Raw genomic sequence first — 21,097 nt, 5'->3', positions numbered from 1 at the left:
ACCAGGAGGACCAGAATTAGCAGCTGGGGTAGAAAGCTCGTTGAGGGAAAATTGCCCAATTGTTGTTAGAGGAGCTGAGCTGTTTCCTTTGTGTTCTGTTGTTGTAGCTGCCTTCCTGCTCCACCTTCGCCCTCTTCCCCTATTTTAGGTCTATGCTATCTTTTTAGAAGTCCTTTGTCACAAAGTGGTGAAAACGTTCGTCTCCTGTGTGAAGGTGTTTAGTTTCCAGGTTGTTGTGACAGCAAGGTGACTTCTGCCTCCAGATGCAGCGATGGCAGTGGCTCTCTTGATTCTCCTCTAAGTCTTCTTTTGTGAAAGTTTAGAAGAAAAATGTGCTTAGATTGAGCTAATATTTATGTGTTAAAGGTCAGAGAATTTCACCTGGGTTACCTCTTTGTGGTGTGTGAGAGAAACGGCAGATAGCACTGTTTGCCATTAATTTGAGGACCAATTGAAAGTCGAGATTTTCCTTTGGTTGCAGCTTTAGGTGCCGTCCCATGCAGAGGACAGGGGTATGTGTCTGTGGTCTCTGTTAGTGTGAGGGTTTCACTCGTATCAGTGTTGCACAGCATCCTCTGCAACCTGACAGCTACCAAATTCCTTTACCTGTGGAAGATGATTCACACATCCTTGGTCTGACCGCTTTGAAGGTGATAAAATGGGACAAATAGACATGCAATAAGGCAAAAAAAGAAGCTTTGAAGTATTTCCTCCAAAACAAAATAGCTCTGGGGAGAAAAAACATTTCAGATATCGTTCTGTGACAGCGCTAGCCAGCATGCTGCAAGCACTTGAAAGGCAGGAGGTGCCCAAAGTGAAATACCATCTGTCTGTCATGGGGCTAATCAGAGACAGCAATTCTTCCTGAGCTTTTTCCTTGGAAAGTCTCCGAAAAAAAGAAACCCAAATCTCCTCTGTTTGAAGTTCTCTTAGCAGGCACCGTGTTTTGCTTGCTGTAGAACATGAACTCTGAGAATCTGGGTTTTGTGCTGGTATTTTACTGCCAAACATACAAAGCAGGAAATAAGCCCCCTCTCAAAGAAACCTGCCATGTGCACACCATTTCCACACTTCAGATGTTTTGCTGCAGTTTGTTTTGGGCTGCACTCTTCTTTTTGACTTTTTAATCTCTATTGAAAATTAGTTTCTTCCAAAAGGTTTTCTTTTATTTGCCAGCCGGTGTTTGAAAAGTGGGTTACATTTCAAACTATTGTTTTACAATATACCATCAAACATTTGAGAAGTGTCTTTGTTAAAGGTATCATCTTACATCGCTGTGTTTCTGAGAACAGTTTCATCTGCTTGCAGAATGTATTTTTTTTTTTCCTGCTACTCTGACATGAATATGGTTAAGCTGCCCTTAGACTGGTCCTTATGACTAAAACAGTGATTTGGGGAGGTTTTTTTCTCTTTTTTACTAATAGGGAATTGCTTGTGTACAGTTTTGTCATTTGTGTCCTCATAACAGATGAACGTGGGAGGAAAAGGCCACACATCTCTGTAAAAAGCAAGTTCTAACAGAAGCACACAATGGTGAAAGATAATAATACTTAGACAAATATCAACATTTTAGCTTCTTTTTCTTGTTAAAAAAGTACAGAGTTATAGAACTGACTCATCTTCATTCAAAAAGCCAGTGTATTTTCTAAATGGAAATTGGCCAAAGAGGTGTGAAAATGAACTGCGTCTGGCAGTTGGAAAAATTTGACAAATTCCTTTTTTGGTGGGTGTTTTGATTAATAACCTTAGCTGGAATTTAAAAAAAATAAAAGTTTGGCAAGGCCACTGACTCGCTTTGAAAACCACCGGAGAGCACAGTCAGAGGTTTGTTTGAAAACCAGTGGCAGTGATAAGGAGAAGTGACTTCTCCTCAGCTGTGGTTGCAGACTTCGTTCCCTGCAGTACGAGATCAGATGGGTTCATGTGAACGCTGCCAGGATTTCTCCTATCCATTGTGATTGACTCACCAAAGCAGTTAAACTCATTAAAGTTATATTTGTCAAGGACTTCCACGAGAAACACATACCCAACAAACAAACATAATTTGGTGAAGTTATTTAAATGTATCCTGTATTTAAAGTATTACAGGCTAAGTTGCTGTTGATTGAGATTGCTAGATAGGCCACAGTTAAATTAATTCTACATATATTTGCAATGGAAATCTGGGTCAGCATTTGCACTTTGCCATTATTCATTAAGTATTGCTGCAAGAGGAACTTATTCTCTCTTTTTAAGGTATTTCTTCCAATAAAAGTTATTTATTGTATCTGTATAGTTCTGAACTAGTTATGTTTGTATCAGTGCAGGTCAGAAGAGAGGGAAAGGCAAATGCAAGTTAGAGTTGAAACTCGTCTTAAATCCAATAGTCTTTCTTTGGTTTGGGTTTGCAGTAGCCACCTGAATCAATGAGAGCTGTTGGTCTGCTCATGTCTTGCATCTAATAGTTTTCTAAAATGTGTCATTTCTAGGTCTACAGACAAGACTGTGAAACCTTTGGCATGGTGGTGAAGATGCTCATTGACAAAGATCCGTCGTTAGAGAAGTCCATTCAGTTTGCCCTGAGGCAAAATTTGCATGAAATAGGTGAGCGGTGCATTGAAGAACTGAAACATTTCATTGCTCAGTACGATGCTGCCCATCAAGATCTATCAGAACCCTTCAAAGAGGGCTCATACTAAGGACACAAATATGCTTTTAGATCCTCTACCTTGTGTATGCCATCATACAGAAATTCTGCTTTTTGTGGGGGCAGAGATCTCGTCAGAGGTTTGAACCCAAGGCCTGCGCTCCTCCAGAGCAGCTCGGGTGGACACATCTTGTTCACAGTGGTCTCCACAACTGTTTTCTTCCTCCCTGTACTTGTTAACATACATTCCTGTGAAAGGATGTGCTTTTGAGAAATGCTGTTAAGTGACAAACTATTTTTGAAACCTTTACACAGTTACCTAGGAGAAAGATGCTCAGTCTGATGTATGTACTCTTACGCTTCAATGTTTGTAAGTGTAACTTCAAACACTGTATTTTTTATTAAAATAATGAGAAGCAGCTCTTCATTCCTCAACTTATGCAGAAATATGTCTTGTTTTCATGTATACTGTAAGAAGAGAAGACTTGCAAAATTGTTCCTAGCCATGATTTAAATTATTTTAGTTCCATTTTAAACTTCAGATTAATTCTGTAAAATTACACTAGGGGTTATCTCTAGTCTCTGACTGCCAGAGCAACTCTAACTACTTGATATAAGAAGTGCTATATTTTTATTCTAATTGCAGGATCTGCAAATGCCTTTTAAATTCTGGTATTTTCTGTATCACAAGTCATTATTAGTAAGCAGTATGATGAATTATGAAGGATTAATTCCTTTTTTGTTACTATCTGCTACTAAATGTTTCCTTCGTTATGTTGTTGACTACACGTTACAGAGTGTAACTGCAGGCAGCTACTGAGCAGGGAAAGATCCCTTCTCCGGCTGTCTCCCTCTACCCCCTTACGCCTTCTCACCACTTTTCATCCATCAGTTTTAAAATCAGGAGGTTGTGTGTACTCTCTACTTCCAACATCAAGAAGGAGCAGGAACTTGGGAAAGTGAGCAGGACCATCTGCTTAGTAACTCCAAGTTGCTTTGGATTAGGTGTGATGTGAAGTTGAACCCTAAGGCCCCACATTTGTCATCCTTTCAAACCTGGGTCATTCTGGGTAGCATCTGGAGCCACTTTTGACTTGATAGAGCAACTTGTAGTTGGCAAGCAGCGGTTGAGGAGAGTCAAGAGGCTGCCAGTGCTATGTGATTCCTTTTCAGAGGTGAAAAATATTTAGGGCTCTATTGGTGATGTCCTGACTGTTGGGTTGTGCGCAGCTTTACATTTAATAAGGTACTGGTTTTTATGAACGTTTTAGGAAAGGGATAATTTGAGTCATAATCACCAAGAGGTAAGTATAAGCATGATGGTTTTGTGTACATTTGCATTTAGAAACACGTGAAACTCTGTATAAGGACTAATGACTATAGCTCACTATTTCCAAACTCCACATTTTTTTTTTAAATGAAAAAGTCACTGAATTCAGCCCCTTATCAAGATAGCTGAAATAACCCCCCCACTCACTTCTAGCCCTCATTGATGTGCGGATACCTTTAAAAGAATAAAAAGGGAAGAAGAAAAGGAAGGAAAGGAGCATGGAAATTCAGTGCTACTGGTACTACCACTGGAGCGGTTCTGAACGGATCTGTAACCTCTCACTGGATGAGTTGGCAGGTCTGAGGGACAGCAGAAGCAGTTGGGGTGAAATCAGCAGTAAAACCACTACAGGCATGAAAGGAGCTGATGTCGTGTATCTGAGAAGGCCCAGTTCGTTGTGGCCCTGTTGTCTGTGCAGTTTCCTCTTCTGATGACGATAATATACTGCCCTAATATTTCTGTCATGAAGGTTGTACTGGGTTTGGCTGGGATTGAGTTAATTTTCTTCATAGTAGCTGGTACGGTGGTGCTGCGCTTTGGATTTGTGACGAAAACTGTGTTGACAACATGCAGATGTTTTTGTCATTGCCGAGCAGTGCTCACACGGAGTCAAGGCCTTTTGTGCTCCTCGCCCCACTCCACCAGTGAGCAGACTGAGGGTGGGCAAGAGGTTGGAAGGGGACACGGCTGGGACAGCTGACCCCAGCTGACCAAAGGGATATTCCAGACCATGTGATGTTGTGCTCAGCAATAAAATCGGGGTGGGAGGGGAGAGAGGTGGTGTAAGTTGGCTGGGGCTGCTATTGCTGAGAGACTGGCTTGGTATCAGTTTGCTTTGACAGGAAAGGGCCTCTACCCACTGCCAAAGCTCTCAGCTGAACCATGACAGTATAAAAATGGGTGGTGGGAGGGGGGAAGTGTCATTATTTCCATCCCTCATTTTGAAGTACCCAGAGCCCTCGCAGGAACAGAGAGGTCCCATTAACCCAGCAATGACACTTTTAGCCCTCAGTTATCCTTGGGTGTCGTGTAAGGGTGAGGGGGATGAGATACATCTTTGAACTCATTTATTTTGAGGTTTAGAGAGAGAGGTAGTGTCAAAGTTAGCTCTGAAGACAGATCTCTAAAGTGTGCCACTTACAAACTGTGTTGAACAGTTTGGGTTTTGTGTTGTTGGTTTTTTTTTAAATATTAGAAGCCACTAACGATCTGTGAACTTTTATCAACTAATACTCCCCAAGACATTGCATTTTGGGAGGGGACATACACTGTATCTCAGGAGATGGTATAAGATCAGAAGACCTACTGGTGGAGACAGTTCTCCATGAGGCAGTTACTGACTGCAAAAAGGACACAGCAGCAGCAAGCAGACAGAGCGTTTCGTTTTGGAGGCTCCTGGTTCCCCGTGTTTGGAAATGCAGGTGAGAACGGATGGTCCCAATCATGGTTTGAGCAAGTCAGCATCTCTCCTCGGGTCCTGGCAGCCTGGTTGTTGCAATACACTTATGCATGACAGGCGTCTGGCTGCTGGGAAAGCAAACGCTGCCTAAGCCAGGGCGGCAGCCCGCCAGCTGGAAGCAGCCCACGAGCCGCCCATTGGCCCCGGCGCTGTAGCATGATCCTCCTTTGATCAGCTCTCATGTACACAAGACTTGTTTGTACTGGAAAAGTGACTTCTACGGTGAATACCACCTCTGGGAGCAAAGGAGCTTTTGCTTATTTTACCCTGCAAAATACAAGCAAGTAACTGCTGGCTTGATTTAGCCTTAGCAATAGCTTCATTTTCTCTGGTGTAAGCCAATACCCATGTGTCCGTTCCCTCCCTTAGTTCTAGCTGCGTTTATCCCCAGACTTCTACATCCTCATGAATTACAAGCTTAGTTCAATTTGCCAGGCCTTTTTGGGGAAGAAGCAGCTGTTACTTCTTTACCTTCTTTCAGGTGGTCAGAAAGCCAACGGCTTTAGCATTTACTGTCTTAATTAGTGGGTGCCACTTAATTCAAGTAAAAAATTTCTGCCCTTTATTTAAAACACTGGAAGATTATGATAACTTAAAATAGCTCCTGCTCCACACACGAGTTCAACTTTTGAGATTAGCTACTATGGAGTCTTTTGCCAGCTTGCCTTGTAGAACCGCCCAGCATCTCTTCCTCTGCGCAGGCAACTTCCAGAAACTATTTTTGGAAGAGAAGGGGAACAATAGTAATAATAATAATAAAATCCACATCCACAGGAGTTGCATATTTGTTGTACTGATATATTCCAGGCTTGTGTGGTTTTTACATTTATATAGTTTACATTTCGCTTGACCCATAAATAACACTTGCAAGATTAAGAGGGCCATAGTTTAGAGAGTATTTACATAGCCCCACCATGCATACAGAGCTTTTAATACCTAGTAGACAAAATTACGCTGTTTTGCACTAAACATTTTTCAGTATTTTTCAACTTAAAACCCCTGACTAAAATACAAGCAGTATTTCATCCATAATGCTGCTGCTAAACCCCTAACAAATCTAGTTTGATATTGTAACAAACTTCTTCAAATTCAGGGATATAAAAATATTCAGCTTTTAAAATTTTAACTGTACAGTATGTACATTAGTATTTGCACTGTTAAATTATGAATACATTTAAGCCTATGAAATACTACATTATAAATATCAATGTTTTTTTGATTTAGAATTGCAGCTAATACATTTTTAAACCTGGATGATGCATTTGAAAAGACACAATTCTGGAGCCTAAGCCTTTAAGCCCTTACGAAAGTGTTTGTTACGTAAGTAGATTCATTGACTTAAATGGGGGGACGTGCCTGAGCAAGGGCCCCTGCCGCTGCACCTCTCACTGCTGCGGGGTGGGGGGCACGGCCTAAAAACCAGCACCACTCATTGGCAGCCGAGTCCAATTCCAGCAGCTGAATTAATATCTTCCTTTAAACAGGCACAAGAAAAACCCCACCACCAAACCAAACCCTTACAGCGGGATGGAATTCTTACCAAAAATGTAGAGGGGGAAAAAACATGGAAACTAAACGTATAAACCGTTCACTGCTGCTTTAGGAGATAGCAAGGCCTCTATATTTTTGCCTCTAAAGTGGACTCTTTGGAAAAAGACATTTTCACAAATTAAAAAAATCCAGTTTTTGTAGGGAAGCTGAAGGAGGAATAGTGAGCTTTATCAGTGAAGAAAGAGCACAGCATGGAGCCTTCTTTTTCTTGGCGCTAAGAGGAAAAAGTCAAAGATCACCCTATGTGGGTACAGCTACAGCACAGGACGGACAATTTTATTCACTGATCTTTGTTGACTCCCCTCTCTCTCAGGTAATTCAACATCATAGGTGAATAGCAAGCATAAAATAAAATGTCTACGAATAGTCTGTATCAGGAACTGCAGTAACAGTATTTTGACAGCTGAAACAATCTGTAAACCTAGCAATATCTGAGCAGATCATCGTTTGGCATGGTGACATTTCTGAACATTACTTGTACAATGTAAACTCTGGCAGGGTTATCATTTACACTGGCAAAGCATTAAGAACCTCAGCGACTTGCCTAAGTACAATTATTAATATAAAAAGATGTGGTTCAATCTGTAGCTACAGCGTTGACTGTTCTTCCCAACTGTTAAAACAAATTAAGAAATGATGCAATTTTTTCCTTTGTGTCCCCTCTTCTTCTTTGATTTGGTTGTCCTTTGTCCAAACTGAGAACTCGATAACGCAGTAGTTGGACCAGAAAGGTCATCTGTGTAGTATGGGTATCTCAGCGATCGTGGCTGTGGAATTGGCTGTCCTAGAAAATATCCTTCCTCTTCAGAATCGGATGATGAGGACGAAGTTGAACACCAGGAGTCATCTTCCTCACCGTACAATCCAAAAAATTTATCAACCACTTGATTCCGCAGCGCATAATCAGACCTAGTGTGGGCGTACTGTCCATACAGCTCCGTGTTTTCAATATATGCCCGAAGCTCACGGGAGCTTCTGTTCTGAATAAATTTTTCATGATCCTGAGGGGAGTAATAACGAAATCTCTCTCTTGGAGAGCATCTTCTTTCTGTGGCCAAGTTAAGTGCGTTATCTGAACGAGACTTCCTACTTCTTCTGCGATGATGGGAAGGCCGATTTCCACGCTCTTCAAAATGGTAAACGCGCCTACGAGTCCTTTCACTCATCGGAGGCTGACGAATTTCAACATTCTCATAACTTCCATTATCAATAACATCGTCTGAAAACTTCACTTGCTGGGGTCTGGACTGCGATTTAGATCTTCTCAGTACAGGCACGTGCACCGGCTTCTCCTCTGGCAGGGCCTTTTCCTGACACAGCTCTGAGCTCAGACTCTTCAAGGACTCCGTGCTCCGATGCAGCATGGAGGAGTTCAGAGTTCCCATGTTGCTCATTTTCTCACAGTCCTCTACCTCCAGCTCTTGGAAAGTCTGCAGAGAGTAAAGAGATGGCCGTGGCTTCCCGTCTCCATCCATTGAGGCCCCTGTGGTAGAAATGAAGAAAAGAGGGAAAGAAAATGAGAGAACTATCAAAGAGAAGTACTATAACAAAATATTAAACATTTCTTTTCAGTAAAGCAGACCTTATTAGTGGGTTTTGGAACGGTTACCAAGAGGACAAGCTTCATAGAAGAATAAGCTTTGATTTGACTTAAAATATGTTAAGTATTAGCTCTGATTACCAAAGAATTAGCAACCATGAGGGCATCAAGAGTGGAAGAAATTTAATGAGTTTAAAATTTTTTAACAGCGCTAACATGCATACAGCTAAGCCTCTAAGAAAAAAGGGAATGACTTAAAATTATTCTACAGTCCATGCCTGCCATTTTTAAGGCTAAAATAGTTCCTGTTTCTGATATGGCTAAATTCAATATTCCAGTTATTGCTACAGGAAAGTCAGGCTCACTGCCTCCCAGAGAAGGATCCTTACCCTCCAAAAGCCATCGGCAGTAACCTGGCCTGGTCTACTCCAGGTTTGTGTCCAACTACCCTTCATTCCCACAGCATCGTCATCTGCCCTGTGACCTTCCCAGGTGCAATACCTCTGGTGCCTCCTCCCATGCCCCCTGAACCAAGCCCCCCTCCTCAATTCCTTCATTACTCTTGGGCAATGCAGCGCGTGGTCAGGCCTGAGCTGCACAAGTACCTTGAGTAACTCAGGTTATAGGAGGAAAGGAATGGAGAAGATAGGACAGCTTTTAAAATGGGTCTCTCATACCTGACTCTCAGGTTTGGGTTTTTTGGTAGGGAAATAGGAAAGAAAGGTTAACACACATGTGTGCACTCACAGACGCTTGCACATCTGACTTTTATCCTTTTGGATAATTTCAATCATGTTTGACAAGGAGGTTCACAAATGGATTATCAGTTTCCCTTTAGTCAATGGAGAAAGATAATCTCATAAACCTCATTTCCTAAGCCTAAGAAGGTTACCATCCTTTCAGATTTTCTACATATTTTTTGCAAGCAAATCAGGAACTACCTAAAGTGTTCTGCAGATTATCTTTAATATTATCCTAGTATATAAATGGAACTTCTTGTGCTTAAGGCATGGAAAAAAAATCCTCATTTCCTTAAAGTGTGTATATAACAAATGCATAGTTCAAGACCATTCTTACTCTGCTTATGAATTTTTTTTTTTGTTACAAGCAAAGGAAAGAGAATTCAAATCAAAGGAGAAGAATTTAAATAGAATTTAAGTAGCAGAAAGGGATCTTGTGGAAGAATATATGTTTGATAAAAGCTATTGCCTACTTTACATGCATGTCTTGCTACTAAAGCTTTTTAGAAATCACAGATATGAAAAGCTTTAGTTCAAAATACTCCAACACGTGTGCTTTGGTTGACCTCTCCATCAAAACCACTCATTTTTCCCCCATTACCTGTTATGTTAGACAAAGCCAAAGAATCCATTGAGTCTCGAACACTTTGTTCCTGCTGTTTCAGGTCAGATAAACATTCGAGGGAGCCTCCATACCACGGTGTTTGGTCGTGTTTGTATCCTGACGCCCCGTGCTCCATGTCCAGCTCCTGAATTTTCCTGCTGCTGGCCGGGCCGGGGTGGCTGCCGTACGCGGAGTCGCCCAAGCCATCCTGTGACTGGGCCCAGTACATGTCTGACTGATACTTCTTACTCGCTAGGCTCGGGTTATTTTTTTTCAAGTCCAACTTGCTCTTGACCATGCTATCAGAAATCCAGTGTTCGCTCGATCTAATGTCCACTTCAGCAGGCTGCTGGAAGAGGCTTTTGTCACCAAACTTCAGAAGAAGCTGAGTCATGTAGTCTTCATGTTCAGCCCATTCTTCAGGGTCTTCAGGCATTTCTTGCTCTACTCTTCCTTTCCAGAAGTCTTCATTAACGAAGCTTGCCTCTTCCCTCGAAAGACTTAAATCATCCAGCTTGCGAGAAAGAGTGTCGTCGGCATTGCCTGAAAGGCCAGGAAATTTGTAGTTGAGGGCCGGCGACAGGAGGAGAGACTGGCGGCACTGGTCGGCTGAGCGGCTGCTTTTTCCCATCCGGACGCTCCTCCTGGAATCTCTGGATCGAGCCGACTGAAACGCAGAATCGGAGGAGTCAGAGGCGTGAACGTCCTCTCCCAGGCTGCAGGTTTTTGAACAGTAAATCTGCCCTTGCTTTGGGAGGAAGGGGCAGCCAAGCAAAGAGGTCTTGCACTGAGCACAGGAAAAGCAAGTCTCTGTGGCATGCCAGTGCTGCCCGTCATAGGTCATCTGAGCATGGTCAACTCCTGGAATGAGAGAAAAAGCAATGCTTTGGGTTGTGCTAAAACAATCACAATCCACACTTCTGGAGTATGAAACTATTTCACAAATTAAGGAAAAGCCAAGTTATAAGTTTAATACTTAAAAAGGACATACTCACCAATGTGTTCCCCACAGGTCTCGCAGTATTCTGCGTAAAGAGATTCAAAACAGTTGCAGCAGAACGGTCGCCCGTCCTTCATGATGTATCTCTGTCCGCCCAGGATCGTTTCACACTCGAGGCAGCAGAAGTGCTTCATGTGCCAGTGGCGACCCTCAGCTTCTGTGCACTCATCAGCAAAAATGATCTTTTCAGAGAGAAAAAGTCAACTTTTAGTTCAAGCAGCCAAAACCTCACCTTATGACTCAGAACAAGCAAAAGATCCTATTTGTGCAGTTCGCACACTGAATTTATTTTTTATTTAGCTGTCTTTTTAATACAAAGATAAAGACCACAATCTGCCATAGCAACTGTGGCTCTCTAATCTTTCCTTAAACAGAAAACAATTAAGGAAAACTGTACTTTTTAAAGCAAAAAATTAAACAAGAACATAAGAACTCAACAATTTAAAAAGTATCCTATCAGGATGGTATTTTGGACAAATATGTACAAATCTTTGTACAGATTCCATTCTAGATACAAACAGGTATGTACTTTCTAAATACCATCATGTCGCTTGTAATACTGCCAATTTATCAAGAAATTAAACACCCCACAGCTTTCAAATGCATCCAACCACTAGAGTTCTTACTTCTTAAAGGTATGTGTGTGAAGTTCCTAATTGCCCACGTAAATGATGCAGCTTTTTAACAGCAGTGGCTGTGTAGATTGGCTGTAAAATGTGAATTGTTTACCTCGTCACAGGCTGAACATCGCGGTTTGAGAAGCTCAGCGTGGTGTCTGCCGCAGTGAATTTTCCCATCTTGGTAGAAGTAGATGAGGTCGACGAGCAGCTCGTTGCACGTGAAGCACACGAAGCACGAGGGATGCCAGCACACGCCAGGCCCGGCTCTCGAGGCAAAGACGGCAACTTCACCGCCATTTACTTTTGTGCCACACTAGGAGCAAAAGCAGAAAGTGAACACGCTTCCCATCCCAAACCACTGGCTTCTAGCATTTAAGCCAAGTTAAAACACCAAACCCACCATGCAAGTTTAATTCCAAAATTCTGACAAGAGGGAAAAAAATACTCTCAATTTCGGTCCAAACTCTGCATCAACAAAACTTTTGTGAATAAAAGTTTATTTTATACATAATACTATTTTTAAGCATATGCCTGTTTTTCATTTACCATTACTGTAGTATGAGTCAGCAACAGGCTTTTTTTAGTAGAAAATATATCAAAGATGCAGTTCATTCCTAGTATCAAAGGTGGTGTTTTGCTTAAGCAAGCACTACCTTCTTTCTATTTACATGCAACTTCAAAAATCTTCTTTGTCGGTGTTCATATACAGACAGCGATAAGTTTACACGTAATATTGAGATACTGTAGTTTTACATTATTCAGCCCCCTCACAGTATTACCTGTTCACACACCGCATGCATCACAGCTCTCGAGAGGAGCTTAATGGTGCCTCGGCCAAGAGCCTCCTTTTTGCGCTGAGAACTGAACATCTGCAGTTCCTTCTTCTCTTCTTCACTTAAAGACTGGCAGTATCGCACCTTCCAGCAAAGACACAGAAGAACTTATTTTAGATACTGAGCTTCTGAAGTAACAGGTTAAATTGTAAGTGCATATATGCAAGAAATTCATCAGGCATGCTGGCAATCATCATTAAACTTTTCCAACTTATCTTTTCTACCCCCTAAATATTTAACTAATGTGCCTCAATAAAGTAGTAATACAGAGAGAGGTTTTTGCATTACAGGGAAAAAAACCACGACACTGAACCAAGAAGTTGTCTAGGCAAGAAATGAGATTTTAAAAATCCAACCCAAAACCTGCTGCTATCCTAAACTAATGGAATGAACCCAAATCAGCCATAACATTGTCCTTTAGATTTATGGTTAAGTGCCCACAACTGAGCATTGCAGTATACACAAGATCTTAAGTACTGACACCCCCGCCCCTTTTCCTTACAAAGGCCTTGTTTGTTATTTCCACTTCTACTCCAAATTACACCGCATATCTGAGATGCAAACCTTTTACTATCACAAAGCATCCTTTTTGTGTGCTACAATGCAATGCCAGGAATTTGTAGGTTCCTGGTAATTGGTGGGTGGCTGCAAACACTATAAAACCAACTTGTGTGAAGTTTATTGCAGTGACACCAGGCTCCCTAACAAGCAAAGGCAGTGTCCTTCCCTCCAGACAGCTCTTATCTGCACACAAGGCCCTGGACAGCCAAACAATGGCCTCAGTGTCCACACCGTGCCGCTTTTTGGGTCAGATGCCACCAGAGGCCGCGGTTTGGACTTGCAGTAAATACACCGGTAAGCAACACTCTACATGGAAGCCACCAGGGAGACCTAAGCCCTGACGGCACATCCGAAATTCTGTATTTACCTCATTGTCGTGGGGTGGCAGCTGATACAGAAGTTGTTTAATTCGGTGTTTCTCTCCAGGGCTGTTAACATAAGGGACCTTCTCCTCCGGCAAGCAGGCGAAATACAGCTGGACCTGTCCAGGAGGAACACAGACCTCAGACCGAGGGACACACATCACCCAGGCGCTGCTGCCAGTGTCCTTCAGCTACTGTTTCATCTCAGGTCTCATTTAGGAAGGAAGGGGGTTACGCTACATTAGACCCGTGACAGGGTTTGCGCTGAAAATACGAGACCCAGATGAACCAGCTCAGCAAAGGCGAATTGTCTCTGATAAAACTAGCACCCAGCTGCTGAATTGCTTTTCTGGAATGCAATTTGCAGTGACAATTACAGGGGTATCATAAATTATGCACATTTAATGTTCTCATTATTCCCACCCCCTTCAGGGCTGGTCAACAACCCCATGGAAATTCCAAGTTTCCCTCTGCAATTTACCACACAAGGCATGAAGCTTTCCAGAAAACAGCCGCTATATAAACAAATTTAATTTGCTCTCTGCATTTTACACATTGTTGAGACAAAAGCTGTTTTGTAGTCTCCTGCTGATCAGGTTCACCTAAAGCATCAGCTTTCATTGCTTCCATGTGGGCTTTGGTAAGAAGGTGGAAACATCCTTCCCTTGGGAGGAGGCTGGATCCAGCCCCGTTCGAATCAGATGCAAATTAACTATGAAATTTTCACAGGCTGCATGGTTTTGATAAAGAAATCGATATCGGGTGTACACACCTATCAATCTTCACTCTTCCTTTTTTTTTTTTCAGAAGAAAATTATGACAGGAAAGCTGCAATGTACACTATGACAAAGCCCAGTGGCAAAAAATATTTTTGTGGAACAGCTACAGATTTATTGTTTTTCCTATGCGGTTTCCAGCTTGTCACGAGGCCTGGGGCTGTAAATAAGAGCCAACTATTGGCAAAAGTATGACTTGCCATCCAGATTTAAATAATGTTCAGGTCAACAGCTTATTACTGTGCAAGACAGATGAAAAAGAAGCAGTAATCAGTCACTTGACTCAGGAAGCAATCAAGATTCTATGGGAAAGGTTGTATGAAACATGATTTGGTCCTCATTTACCCAAAATTTAAACATCAGAAGTCTACTTTAAGCCCACTTACTACTGACGGTATTTCAAGAAGCTGCAGGAGAAGATAACAACATGCAGTAGGAAGTGAAGCTTTACAAATACTTTATGCCCTTTTCTCAAGTTTATTGCACTGTTCTCAAAATAAGGCATTCTTGGGAAAAAAAAACCACCTTTGGTGAGTTTGAGCTGGCTGGATTATGAGGATATTTTAGGGCATTTAATTGCTCTGGCAGAATGTTAGCTTGCTGTTTGCCTTAAGGTCTGATTCATCAGGATTCTTACAGTGATAAAAAGAATTTCCCTAAAAATAGCCCATTATTTGCCATCCTGCTGACTTGTTACTTTATTCATGATTAAGAAAAATCTCTGCATAGCAAAAAGGAGACATCTTCTGCACCTTTATAACCATGAACGTCATTAGCTTGCCAGCTGAAGGAGGGCTGCTCTGCCTCCATAAACAAGCATTACACAGCCACTCTCTCCATGTAACGCTGACATCTGAGTTTTGGATATTACTGAGTACACAGCTTCAGCACAGTTGCAATATTACCAAGTAAATGAATACCGTGAGAGGTTCATTTTCATCTCCTATAGCAACTCGCTCATCAATAATTTCACTTTTATTTCCACTACCATGGTGTTATAAAAGATAAAGAAAGGGGAGAGGGGAGGGAACAGCCCAACCAACCCATGAGTGTCAGCTCCAGCGGCTGCACGAGAGAGATCCAGGCATGACCAAATGGCAGGCACACAACTATTTCAACAAGCGTAAAATACATCACTGCTTGTCACAGTGACAGAACACTTTTGTTTACATGGGCTGTAGTAACATACACGTTCTAGACCTCAAATGCCTCATTATTTAAAGAGTTGTACAACTGCAGTGAAGTGCTGGCCAAGAAGCATAACACTACAAGGTAAGGCATGAGCTTTCATTTAACCTACTAACTTCTTTCAGAGAGAAAGCAAATTTCTGTGCTGCTTTTGGACTTGACAACACATATCTCTGCCACACACATTTATTGAGAAAATCTTGACTTGGAACTTTTTTTGAAACAAACTCCTCGGTGTTGAGGAGCTTCCTAAACAGCCTGACTGGACCAGGAAACAAAACAAGAAAGGAAGAGTTCTAGCCTCATTTAAGTTTTATATAGTATAAGAACTTAATTAGACTTGTAGAGGCAAGGTATTACTCCCTTAAGACAGTCCTTACAAGGCTTATTTCAAAAATGCAGCAGCACAGTTGGTACCTGCTCTGGTCTGAGGCCAGGGGGGACCCAGGCGTATTCTTCCAAGGCACAGCCAGAGTCATCGTCAGATGTTGAGCTTCGCTGACACCCAAAACCGAGATTGTTAGCTTTGGGCTCCATCTCCAATGGCATAAGTGTGAAGCGTTAAGTATTTCAGCTGCAGCTCATCAAGCAATTGATCTGGAGGAAAAGATTAACAGAGCTTAAATAAATTGGAACATGCAACAACTAATTATCAGTGTTAGTGATCTTACAACGGTTTAGTACTCCTTGTGCTGCCCAGAATAATAAATGATCGAAGCATCATTACAACTTGCTACAAGCAACTCAGAAGTGCTTCAGAGACTTATAAAAAGAAAACCACTCAAGAAAAAGAAAACTAGACACACACTACCAGGCTTGGCAACCACAGTGTATCTCAATATTAACACTTGCCATCGTTTACACTTGTGCTGGTTTCACATCACAGGTTAGGTGCAGGTACCTCTAGGAATGACTCACTGAGCGGGTATTGGCAAAAGGAATGACACAAGCTCTTCTTGAAGCCATTCCTACCAAAAATGTAGGAACACAGAAGACATGACAGCCACTTGTCAGAAACTACAGAAACTGCTGGGGAAAGCTGGCTGTGCAAGTAGCGTCCTGTTTCTCACATGGCAGCCACAGAGCAGTGAGCGTCTGCTGGATTCCTCTGAGAACTTGGTTTTAGCTGTATCGGAGTGGAAGGGCGTTGGTCCAGTTAAATATCTGAAATCCAATTATGCCAGATTAGGCTCTGTAAAATACATGATGATTGTTCTCTTAATTTAAAACCCTACAGGGAGATGCTTCTGTTGATTCGTGAAGCCTGCAAAGCTCAGTATCAGTGGGATCATTTTGAGTCACAACCGGCAAAGAAAGCTCTCACCAACAGTAAAAAGCTTATTAAGATAAATATCTTACATTAATTCTAGCATAACTTCTTATGAAATTCAGACCAGGAATTTCAGTGAAACACAGTAACCAAAAGCAGAGAGGATGTAACCTACCATCATCCTGACCGCTGGGTTTAGAAACAAGCTTGCTTTTACAGCACAACATTACACGTGAGCTGTGCCTTCCCCATTTTAGGCAATTCTTTCACCTATTTGTCTCAACACAGATGCAGCTTTGTCAGTGCTAGATCTGAGCTGTGGAAAATTTTAATCTCCTTGACATATAAACTTGCTGGTGGGTCCAAAGGGGAGAGCAATCTAAGAACTGCTGGTGGGTCTCACATTACATTTCCAGTCTCATAACCAGACGACTTACAGAATCATAGAATGGTTTTGGTTGGAAAAGACTGTTAAGATCATCAAGACGAACTGTCATTATTTAGAGAAAATAAGTTGCTGCTAGATCACAGGTGGAAGACTTAAGACCATATACCCAAGTACTCTGCTGGTTTCTCATTGTTTTTTTCCTCCTTCAAGTGTGAGGCACTGGGTAGTGCCTGGCTCTGCTGACTCAGTACATGAACCCAAACCTGCTCCATAAAAAGTGGCCACATGCATCTAAAGCTACAGACGGGGAGAAATGACGATATTCAGTATTGCACAGTCTATCTACTGCTGTTTTCAACACGTCTATACGTTCCCACATCCAGAAAAAAAGAGGTAGGATTACTTAACTCTTCCATTGGGCTAGTGCTCCAAAAATTAACTTGCTAACTTCTGGTTTGAAAACATATGCGCTGTCTCTGGTGCACTGCTAGGATGCCAACACACTTCTGCCACACTGCATAACTGCGCTGTAATAGAAGATTCATCAGATATTTGATGGGGGAGGCAAAGCTGCCAACCTCCCCTTTGAGAAGAGGGTATTTCTAGAAAGCTTGTCAGCTGACAGGCAAATTTCCGAAATCTTACTCTAGCTGAACAACTCGATGGTTAGCAAAACAGCTTCTGAGCTTAAGATCACCATATTATATATAACCTCTGTCAAGGAAGGGGAGTAAAACAAAACTCAGACCTAAAAGCTCAATCCTATATATTTAAAATAGACAGATATCCTGGTATGTACTGGATCTCCTGAATTAGTTTCCTTCAGAAACAAATGATAAGATAAAGGATACAAAACCATTTCCCCTCTCCACAGACCAGTGGAAATGAAGTCAAGCATCAGGTATGTTCTTGGTTTTGCTTGTGTAAAACCAGGGGGTGAGGAAAGAGGGACAGAGGAATTCTGTGCTGCAGTTAAGAAATCACCTTAGCAGAAAAAAGGCAACAGCGCTCACTGTTGCAGATGGATGGGGATGCTCAGGTTGGCAGTCTGCGTCCCGCATCATCTATACCCAGATAACCCAAATAAGTACAAAATCAGTCTTTCCAAGGTGATCTTGGCAGCAGATGAACTGTTTTACAGTTTCCCTTCAGACAGAAGTAGATACCTGGTTTACAATAACGTTCCACTCGCTGATGCCCAAGCTGGTGTTCCTGATTCTTAGGGCATTGCAACATGAGGACTTGTGTTGGTCACTGCTGCTTTTCAAGAAATGACTCCCGCCCAATAACCCAGGAGTAAAAGGAGTCACTGGATGAAACATCTTTGCCAACATTTCACTAGGCAGCCTGACCTCAGCTGCACTGCAGGAAGCGGATCTGAAATGTAATTTAGGCAAAGAGACGGGTTCAGCTCTGCCGGTCCCCAGGCACCAGAGCAGGGTGCACCCCAGCCCGCTCACACCATGCCCAGCGCTCACATCAGGTAACTCAGTCACTGCTTCACATCGATTGTTCAAAACCTTTCTCTGTAAGATCAAAGATTAACTCCTCTGACTTTCTTCTCTTGAAAGACAAGGAGACAAACCAAAATGTGAATGTGCAGACTTATCAACTTTTTGAGGATTTTTGAACACTAAGGCTACTTCTACGTGGCAGAAAGCACTGCTGGGTAATGTTAGGATTTCAAGTATGGCAAAGATATGTAAGTGCAGGAGTGTTTCCTTATTCCAAAGGAAGACAAGGCATTGGTATGACAGAGACCATGCTGCTTTTCCACAGAGACTGATCCTGCCTGGGCCACCTCTGGCCCATTGATTTCGGACAGCACATGCTCCAGCTCCAACAAGAGAAAACCACAGGTCCATTTTCCCAGTGATACAGGGAAGGCTGAAGGTGTGGCTGGTAGGGAATAAAGGGAAAATACACCTCACCTCCAGCTGTTAAATGCAGCTTTATAGTCAGGGTGCTCCTCCCCAGGTACAGCCATTGGAAATGTTTAAAGCAAGGTTCATAAATCTCAATGAGCTGAGATTACTCACGGGACAGCACTCACGTTAAAAGAAAAACACCACCACAGAGCTAACGTTAAGCCAGCAATAAAATGCCTGACAGTGCACCGTAGATCAGTACGGCCACAGCACAAATACCGTGGTGCTGCTGAGAGTGAGGTTTCTGGACCAGCCCAGCTGAACAGCAGGCTGTCTGCAGAACTATTCTAGCAATTGCTTGTTTAGGAGCTCTCCTTCCTCTCCTGCTCAAGTGTAATTTGGTTTGCATTTTCGAACTACAGGGATCTTCCTCCCTGCCCCCCAACTGCACTCATCCTTCAAAGCGATCTGTTTAAAATGGTTGCATCCTAAGGAGGATTCAAATGAATATAAACAACAGCTGAAAAAATAAATGCTTTCCAAGGGATGAGTAGAAAGGTGGTCTTTCTACTCCTGCCACGACATCTATGAAACACAGCAAGGATGTTTTGCTTTGCTTTCTTGAAGTTTGTGGAACATGTTGAGGTTTCGGCTCTGTTCAAACACTACCTCTCAAAAAAAGCTTCATAGCCTACACGGAGGTATTTCACTGGCAGCTTGAAAACGATGAATAACATAACTGAATTAAACAGCTAAAGTTGTTTTTTAAAGAAAAGCAACTAATACGTTTTTTCCTACTGATATATTAAGATGATCGTATTATGACAAAGTTCTTACAACTGAAGACAAACTACACTCCTAATTACAAGCCTATTGGTACACAAAATATTAGGATATCAAACATAGAGCAAAGCTATTGCTGAACCCCACATGAAGGTTATCCCCATGTTAGGATTTCCAGCTCACTGATCACGTTCACCCCTGACCAGATAGGAGAGGTCATGATTTGTGAGCACAGTTAGACAAACATCTCCTTGCCCATCCCCTGCTGTTTTACTCTGTCCTGCAGGGCAAATTGTTTAACAACTTTTTTGTTAGGAGGCTTGTTAACAAGGCTATAGGGGATACAAGATGCATATCGCATGCATCCATTCACAATGAAGGCTCAACGAGCTCAGATTAGCATGGCCGGCCCATTCACCTGCTTGTTTAATCCCCGGTGCATGATAACTACATTAGAAGAGGAAGGGTGTAATACAGCAGCAATAAACCACCATAAAATAACTATTATGTATTACGCAAAGGATCAGAAAGCCCCATTCCCAAGATACAGCACAAGTAACATATTTACAGACAGCTCGAGGGCTCTGTACTTGAGAAATCTGGATCCAGAGTTGATGAGCAGAGTTTGTACCAGCACTGGCACACAGAGACTTCTCCAGCTGTGGGGTCCTTTGAGTCAGAGCAGAGCAGCGGAGGAAGGAATAAAGTCTGTGTGTACCTTGTTCATCCAACAGACCTTTAGATAGACCCTTGAAGTAGAGACAAGAACTTTTTTCCCCTTCCTTAGCCAGCGTACAAGGACCGACAGAAGAGTGAACTGCTTTCCTCCTCTAGTATCCTAGCGCACAGATCACTTTTCCAACTAGAAGTCGGAGGATCCCTCTCAAGATGTTTTCTTTTGACGAGCCATACCACAAAGACAGGCTACCTGCATTAACAAAAGGAGGAAGCACCGTGACAAAGCATCGCCCCACGCCAACACATCTGATTTGGATGTATTATGCTTGGCGCCGTGCAGCACTGATGGAAATACAAGCACACGCTGCAGTCAGGCAAGAACCAAACCTCTAGCCGAGGAAGCGGTATTCTCACGGATGCTACCCCCCTCTCTGTACAAATTTAGAAAGAAAGAAATTTTGCCTTTACAGTCTCCCATTGATTTTTTAAATTCTATTTTAAACAGCAGCCAGACTTTACTCCAATGTACACATATACTCAGGTTTCACCCCGTCACCTGTTGGCTCCCGAACAACACCCTTCTTTGTTAGGGCTCACAGCCCTCATTTCAGACAAGTTTCCAGAGAAAACACTTCAAGAAAGTGTTCAATAAGTCACAAGACCGGAGTTGTAAAAACAGAATTCCGCGCATAGCCCGGTTTACTCTGACAGACGCGCTGAGCCAGACGTGCTCATCCCTGAGGAGCCGGAGATGATGCGTTCTCCAGCAGGCGTTGCTCCCTGAAAGACAGGTGGGGTTCTTCCTGTCCCACCCAAGTTTCAGTGCCCTTACGGTGGGTGAGAGGCGCCCCCAGCCCCCGGGACTCCCCGCTCCGGGGATGGCCCCGGTCTCCTACCGGCTGCGCAAAGGCACCGGCACC

At 42.6% G+C, this 21,097-nt stretch overlaps 2 protein-coding genes across 2 annotated transcripts in view; one reads left to right on the top strand and one right to left on the bottom strand.

Annotated features, from left to right (window-relative positions):
* Positions 1-2,678, top strand: part of PPHLN1 (periphilin 1) — a 53,247-nt gene extending 50,569 nt beyond the window's left edge. Inside the window, exon 8 of the mRNA XM_010180912.1 lies at positions 2,469-2,678. Within this exon, the coding sequence (XP_010179214.1) occupies positions 2,469-2,678 (210 nt within the window). The remainder of the gene's footprint in view (positions 1-2,468) is intronic.
* A 4,914-nt stretch (positions 2,679-7,592) lies between these two features.
* Positions 7,593-15,739, bottom strand: PRICKLE1 (prickle homolog 1 (Drosophila)). Its single transcript, XM_010180910.1, has 7 exons — positions 15,608-15,739; positions 13,232-13,345; positions 12,250-12,387; positions 11,580-11,783; positions 10,846-11,032; positions 9,848-10,711; positions 7,593-8,449 (listed from the first exon to the last, which is right to left on the bottom strand). The coding sequence occupies exons 1-7, from the start codon at positions 15,737-15,739 to the stop codon at positions 7,593-7,595; spliced, it is 2,496 nt and encodes an 831-aa protein (XP_010179212.1).
* Positions 15,740-21,097: the final 5,358 nt, after the last annotated feature.

Source organism: Mesitornis unicolor, unplaced genomic scaffold (assembly GCF_000695765.1).
Source record: "Mesitornis unicolor isolate BGI_N332 unplaced genomic scaffold, ASM69576v1 scaffold10383, whole genome shotgun sequence".
In the NCBI taxonomy this organism is placed as follows: Eukaryota; Metazoa; Chordata; class Aves; order Mesitornithiformes; family Mesitornithidae; genus Mesitornis; species Mesitornis unicolor.
The sequence above is the reverse complement of the archived record's forward strand: the minus strand, read 5'-3'. Positions and strand labels throughout refer to the sequence as shown.